The following is a 6,900-nucleotide window of genomic DNA, read 5'->3' as shown; positions in this document are numbered from 1 at the left end:
TGACACTGTGTTGCGCGCGCACATCTACGCGCGCTGCGGGGGGAGCGGAAGAAGTGAATTATGCATTACGCGCACACACCGGGGAGGATGCAACAGCCACCCAGCAGGGTTGTCCAGAAAGGGTGCACGGGTGTGGGTACACACATACGCACGTGTACACTTGCGTGGGGTGTACACACACGTGCCTCCGACACACGGCCGCCCCCCAAGTACCGGGCAAAAGCACACTCGCACGCCGGAGGGGCGGCCCTAACAGGTCCCCGCCCATCACGTGACCCGCCCCTTCAAGATGGCGGCTGGCCCGTGACACCCCGCTTCCCCTTCTCGCGACTGCTTCCGGGATTGGCGCCGTGACGCGCCGGTCGTGACGTCAGGGGCCCGCGCGCGCTGGGGCCGCGGCCGGGGCCGGGTTTGGGTTGGGGTTCGGGGCCGGGCCCGGCTAAGATGGCGGCGATGAAGGTGAAGCAGGACGTGGCGCCGAAGGGCGGCTACGGCCCCATCGACTACAAGCGGCACCTGCCGCGGCGGGGCCTGTCCGGTGCGTGTCCCGTGGGGGTGGGGGTGCGGGCGGGGGCGCGGGGCCGGGTGCTGAGCGCCACCTCCCCGCAGGGTACAGCCTGTTTGCGCTGGGCATCGGCAGCATGGTCTACGGCTACTACACGCTCTTCAAGTGGAACCGGGAGCGCAGGTGAGTCCGTCCATCCGCCTGCCCGGCTGGGGTACAGGTCCCTGGGGCGCCTGCGGGCAGCTAACCGCTGCCTCTCGGCGCAGGCGCCTGCTGATTGAGGACCTGGAGGCCCGCATCGCCCTCTTCCCCCTGCTGCTGGCTGAGCATGACCGCAGGTACGTGGGGCCCGCGCGCCGCATCTGCGTCCGCCCGCACCGGCTGCCGACACGCTCGGGATGAGCCGTACAACGCGAGGCGGAGTGTGGGGCCAAGCAGGGACGTCGGTGGAGGACGTCGAGGCCTCAGGGAGCAGCACCCGAGGGGGAGTAACGGTCATTGGTACCTGCCAGACCAATCTGGGCTCAAAACCTCTTTCCAATCGGCATACGGACTATGGAACAAGCTCCCCGTGGAGGGGGTGCGATTGCCAACCTTAGAAATCCTTGAGAGGAGACTGGACTATTACTTTACCAGGGTCGTGTGACCCCCGGTTGCGTTTGCTATTGGGGCCAGAGGCTGCACCCAACAATCTTCCCAGGTTACTGACAGCTACGGAATAAGCCCCAGGCACAACAGGGCCTCGCTGCCCATGTCTCACCGCTTCCCCATGCGCCCTGTGCGTGCGGACAGCGATTAGCGCTCTGCGCTCTTGGCAAAGAACAGACGCGAGGGCCGACTCCTGGCGCTGCCTGACTGCAGAGTCCACCTGGGTTCCTTCAGGCCTTGTCAGTAGAGATGAGGGTAAAAGCTCGTATGGGGTCTCGTGCCTGGCGGATCCCCAAGGTGCTTTGTTCCCGTGCGTTTCTTGCCCCCAAACCAGGCGGGCACTGCATCCGTGCTGCCTGTGCCCTGCGGGAGGCACAAAGATGTCTCCCACCTTCTGGGCTGCCCTGCCCGAGCCGAAGTCAGCGGGTGTCTGACCCACTGTGCCAATGTGTGCTTTTTTTAATGTGCCTTGTGACCTCTGGTGCAACAGTCTTGCTGCCAGAGGGACCCTGAGCATGGCTTAGTCTGGCCGTCTGCACGATTGTGGCGCAGAGCCTGGCTTGTGGGTGGCTGTTGCGGTTGCAAGCTCTAGGTTGGCTTCTGTTTCAGGACCTTGCGGCTCTTGCGGGAGAACTTGGAAGAGGAGGCCATCATCATGAAAGATGTTCCGGGCTGGAAGGTCGGTGCCTCGGTTGGCAGCCCAGGGAGGGAGGGAGTGGGGTCCGCAGCTGGCTGCAAGAGCTGCTGCGATCCCCGTGTGCGTTGGGAGCGCCCTGAAAGGCCCCTGCAGCCTGCTGCTGCTTTAGTTTGCTCCGAACTTTTCCAACAGGCTCCGGCCACCTGCGTTGGAGGCAGTGCCAGGAGCCAGCCGGTCGCAAGGGGCATCTGAGCCCCAGCTTGTTGCATGGGAGCAGGGTCCTGGAAGAGCTGTATTCCCTGGGGGGCAGGAGCCGCAAGCTCTGAGCCCAGAGCCGTGCCACAAGCAATCTGTGCAGCAATGCCTGGAAGGGGGGGGGCGCTGATGTGTTTTGGGGTCTCCACGTTGGAGCTGCAGCCGCATGGGGGAGAGTTGCCCCACCTGCATGGGGCAGCCGGTCTCTGCTGCCACTGCCAGTGCAGGGTGGGGGGAGCCACTTGAGGCTGACCAGCCCACAGGGTCTCAAAGCAAAGCAGGTAGCAGGCTCCCCTCAGCTCTGATGTCAGTGGCAGCGTTTGAGGGGCTCCTGGGCCACGATAACACGCTTTCTCCCTCTCCGCAGGTGGGCGCATCCGTGTACCACACTGACCGCTGGGTGACCCCGTCTGCAGCTGAGCTGTATTACCTCCGGCCAAAGGAGGAGTTTGAGAATGCCGTGCATGGCTTTCACTGGTATGTCTGAGGCCTGGAGGCAGGAGGTCTCTGTGGTGCGAGCAGCAGGGTCTGCGGGATGCACGCTGTCCAAGGTCTGCGTACTGCAGCGTGTGACATTAAACAGTCTGGAAATGAGACGTGGTGCAGGTCTTTCGCTAGGGCTGCTTCTCTCCTCACACCCAGCCGAAGCCTCCTGCTTTAACGGGCTCTGGGTGAAGCAGTTCCAGCTTCACCCGGCCCCTTGCTCTCTCCTGCCAGTTCAGCCACACACTCCTCCAGGGCAGGGGAAAGGGAGCTCGGAGCTGCGGGATGCATCAGCCTTGCTGATCTGGGTCCCAGGGTTTGCGCTGACCCTGTTCAGGGCCCTTTGACAAAGGGAAAGCTGCCGTGGGTCCTAATCGCCTTCACTTCTTGACAGGCTTTGAACAGCCCCAGCTCTGGGCTGCCCTGACAGTCAGACTCTGTATCGTTGGGGGAATCGCGTCAATAATCCCTGCACTGTTCAAATCATTGTCCAGGGCACTGGGTCAAGCCAGTCAGCTGGAACAACCTTTATAGCTTGAGACGAGAAACTAACAAAACACGAAGGTGGGATGGGACCTCCGGAAGTCGCATCTAGTGCAACCCTCTGCTCCAACCAGGACCAGCCCTAGCTACATCATCCCAGCCAAGGCTTTGTCTACCAGGGTCTTAAACACCTCCAAGGATGGAGACTCCATAACCTCTCTGGGGAGCCTGTTCCAGTGCTTCAGCATCCTCCTCATGAGAGAGCCTTCCTAATATCCAACCTCAACTTTCCCTTGCTGCAGTTTGAGCCCATTTTGCTCCTTGTTCTGTCACCTGCCCCCACTGACACCAGCCCAGCTCCATCTTCTTTGCAGGGAGTTGAAGGCTGCTATTCAACCCCCCTTGCCTCACAAGTCACGTCCCCCATCTCCCAAGCCATTTTTGTCCTCTGTTGGCATCTCTCCAATGTGTCCACATCCTTTCAATTGTAGGGGGCCCCACAACTGGAAACAGGACTCCAGATGTGGCCTCCCCAGTGCAGAATGGAAGGGAAAGAGGTCTTGTGAACCGGGGCTCCCAGAGCCTTGGGCACTGCCAGGGCTTGGTGCCTGCTCACGGCACAGAGAGCATTTGACCCTTGACTGTGGTGAGGGAACGGGCCCCGGCCCTGGCTGAGCCCATCCTCCAGGGCTGCTGTAGACCTGCAAGGCAAGCCGTTTGGACTGGGTTCATAGATTCATAGATGTAGGGTCGGAGGGGACCTGAGCAGATCATCTAGTCCGACCCCCTGCCCTGGGCAGGAATGAATACTGGGCTTATATGATCCCTACTAAGTGTGAGCTCAAATGACCCCAGCTATGTAGTTATCAAGCCTTTTAAAGACCCCCGGGGTAGGAGCCAGCACCACTTCCCTTGCAAGCTGATTCCAGATCCTAGCTGTCCTGACAGTGAAGTAGCACCTCCTGATGTCTAGCCTGACCCTCCTCTCCATCAGCTTGTGGCTGTTATTCCTTGTTACTTCGGGAGGTGCTGGGGGGAACAGGGCCTCTCCCATTCCCCGCTGGTCCCTCTGGTAAGCTTGTAGACGGCCACGGGATCCCCGCTCAGCCTTCTCTTGTGGAGTTCTGAACAGGTTCAGGTCCCGTCACCTCTCCTCGTAGGGCCTGCCCTGCTGCCCCCCTGATCGTGCGAGTGGCCTCCTCTGGACCCTCTCCATGCTGTCCACATCCCTCCTGAAGTGCAGCGCCCAGAACTGGATGCAGTACTCCAGCTGCAGCCTGACCAGTGCCGCATAGAGGGGGAGGATCACCTCCTTGGCCCTGCTTGAGATGCATCTGTGGATGCATGACAAGGTGCGGTTGGCCTTCCTGACTGCATCCCCTCGTTGGCGGCCCATGTTCAATTTGGAGTTGATAATAATTTGAAGATCTCTTTCTGCCATTGTGCTTTCGAGAAGGGAGTTCCCCAGCCCATGGGTATGCTGCTGGTTCTTCAGGTGCATCACCTTGCACTTGTCAGTGTTGAATCCCATCCTGTTCTCATCTGCCCACCCCGTAATCTGTCCAGGTCCAGCTGTACCCCATCCCTCCCTTCTAGCATGCTCACCTCGCCCCAGATCTTGGTGTTGTCCTTGAATTTGAACAGTCTGCTCTTCATCCCCTCGTCCAAGGTGCTAATAAAGAGATTGAGCAGTGCAGGCCCGAGGACCGAGCCCTGGGGACTCCGCTGCCCACATCCCTCCAGGTCGAAAATGACCTGTCCACCACCGCTCTCCGGGTGTGGCCCCCTAGCCAATTTGCGACCCATCTCACTGTGTAGGCATCAATGCCGCAGTCATCTAGCTTTTGAATGCGAATGGGGTGGGAGACAGTGTCGAAGGCCTTCCTGAAGTCCAGAAAAACTACATCCACCACGACACCTGCATCCAATGATTAAATACGTCCTCACACTGCATGGAGGGAAGGGCCTTTCTACCTCAGTCACCCAGGGGGCAAGTCTCCAGGCAGGGGCTGGGAGCGGCTTCCAGAGCCCGTGTCCCGCAGGAGGAGGAGAGGCTTTACCTCCCTGGCACCTGGCTCCATTCTCTGCCCTGAGCATTTGTGGATGGCTTGACTGCCTGCAGTGGAGCCCAGCAGGAAGGTGGCAGCAGCCCCAGGCACCGGGGGGCTCTGAAGCCGGTGCGGCAGCCAGCACCAGCTGCCCAAGGCCTAGCGGTGGCACTTGGCTGGGAGCCACCTGGCAAAGCCCAGGCCTTGAGATCCCTGCCTGGGGCTGCGCGCCCTCGCAGGCAGCTGTGTGGTTGCTAAGTAATCCTGGCTGGCAGCACAGGGGCCGCCAGCGTGCAAGGGAAAACCAGCGCAGGGAAAGGCCCGGCAGGAGCAGCTGCACGGGCCTGAGCCAGGGGCCTCCTGGCTGCCCACCCAGCGGGCAGCAAAGGTGCAACCTGCCCTGTGGCCTTTGGCAGCTGCAGAGGCTGATTAAAGAAGCTCTCTGGGGTGGCGAGGTGGGAGCTGAGCGGTGCATCAAAGGTGTTGCTGCTGGAGCCATGGGAAGCCGCAGCGTGCTGCCGAGTGCTTCCCAGCCCGGGCAAAGCCTTCAGAGGTGTCTGCAGGCTGCAAGGGGTCCTGGGGCTTGGGCAGGGCACGGCCAGCCCTGGAGGCTGTGCCCACTGTGGGGGCTCCTGGCCTGCGGAGCTGCACAGCAGTAGGACTCCTGTTTGCATGCTCCCAGCAGGCAGCTGGAGACCTAGCCCAGATTGTGTCCCCTCTCTAATGGGCAGCCATGGCCCCCTGGTCACAGGGCAGCTTGCTGGGCACAGCAGCCTCTTGCCACCGCGCCTGAAGCCTGCTACTAGAAGAGTGCAGCCCTGCCGGCCCAAGCCTTGGGCAGGGACTGCATGTGGGAGCTGCCCGGGCAAGGCTTCCTAAGAGAGCAGGGCGCAGGCCATGCAAAGGGCCTGTCCGCTCCGGCAGCTCCTGTCCTGTATGGGGTGCTCCGTGGTGCTGAGCTGCTCGCCCCGCTCCCGGGCCAGGGTTCCTTGCACAGCTGACCTGTGCCCTGGGGGGCCAAGCGGGCAAGGAAGGGATTGGAGCTGGGGAAGGAGAGCGGGTGTGTGGGGCCAGCTCAGACGCGTCTGCCTTGAGCTGCGGTGCAGTCATGACCCCCCGCTCATTGCACCCTAAACCCCGGCATCCATCGCACTGGTTGGAGCCTGGCTCGTGAGCGGCTGCCTGTGCAAATGCTTCTGGCTCTGGTTCAGCAGAGTCTCGGGCTGAGCGCAGCTCCAGGCGGGTGTGGGTGCAGCCTGGCAAAGACCAAGAGCAAGACTCTGCCCTCCCAAGGACCTGACAGCCAAGGTGGCAGGATCAAGTCTTCCTTCTGTGGGTGAGGGAGTCATGGTGGGGATGGGCATTACAGGGGGACAATTCCAGGGTGCAGCCAAGATCGGCACTGCACAACTGCCCTTCCTGGCAGCTGGCGCAGCTGCGGGGGCCCAGGAGAGGCGAGGTCTCCCCCTGCCCATGGCAAACCACAGGCATGCTCCACCCTGGCAATGCCAAGCTGTGGGGCGTGAGCAGAGGATGCGTGTGCCAGGAGAAGGGTTGCACCCCTGCCCCCTTGCACACCCCGAGCCCGCTGCAGGAGTCTCAGATGGAGCCGAGCAGGGCCCTGAAACACCCACGTGGCTGCCCCGGCCCAAAGGCTGCGCAGGCCAGCTGCTGTCTACAAGGGGCACAGCAAAGCATGAGGGCACCGCGGGGAGGTCTCGCACGCCCAGCCGGCCCACATGCCTCCCCAAGCCAGATGCTGGGGGCACCCTGTGGCGGGTGCAGAGATCCCACCTCAGGAACACAGCTGGGTATTCATATCCCTCCGCTGTTTCCACCAC

At 61.8% G+C, this 6,900-nt stretch overlaps 1 protein-coding gene across 2 annotated transcripts; it reads left to right on the top strand.

Moving 5' to 3' along the window:
* Positions 1-392: 392 nt before the first annotated feature.
* On the top strand, positions 393-2,641 carry NDUFA13 (NADH:ubiquinone oxidoreductase subunit A13). 2 transcript variants are annotated; one of them, XM_019513585.1, is made up of 5 exons: positions 393-538; positions 610-688; positions 772-843; positions 1,763-1,832; positions 2,413-2,641. In XM_019513585.1, the coding sequence occupies exons 1-5, from the start codon at positions 445-447 to the stop codon at positions 2,530-2,532; spliced, it is 435 nt and encodes a 144-aa protein (XP_019369130.1). In that variant the 5' UTR covers positions 393-444; the 3' UTR covers positions 2,533-2,641. The 2 variants fall into 2 exon arrangements, with proteins under 2 accessions (XP_019369130.1, XP_019369131.1); XM_019513586.1 differs by lacking the exon at positions 772-843.
* Positions 2,642-6,900: the final 4,259 nt, after the last annotated feature.

This window comes from Gavialis gangeticus, unplaced genomic scaffold (assembly GCF_001723915.1).
Source record: "Gavialis gangeticus isolate Ggan-Ray unplaced genomic scaffold, GavGan_comp1, whole genome shotgun sequence".
Classification (NCBI taxonomy): domain Eukaryota; kingdom Metazoa; phylum Chordata; order Crocodylia; family Gavialidae; genus Gavialis; species Gavialis gangeticus.
Note: the sequence above shows the minus strand (reverse complement) of the source record. Positions and strands in the feature narration are given on the sequence as shown.

Excerpts from the sequence above, each read along its gene's own strand:
- NDUFA13 (XM_019513585.1), top strand. The coding sequence starts at position 445 with ATGGCGGCGATGAAGGTGAAGCAGGACGTGGCGCCGAAGGGCGGCTAC. Across the intron at positions 689-771 it reads AAGTGGAACCGGGAGCGCAG|GCGCCTGCTGATTGAGGACC; the intron begins GTGAGTCCGTCC and ends CTCTCGGCGCAG. Across the intron at positions 1,833-2,412 it reads AAGATGTTCCGGGCTGGAAG|GTGGGCGCATCCGTGTACCA; the intron begins GTCGGTGCCTCG and ends CCCTCTCCGCAG.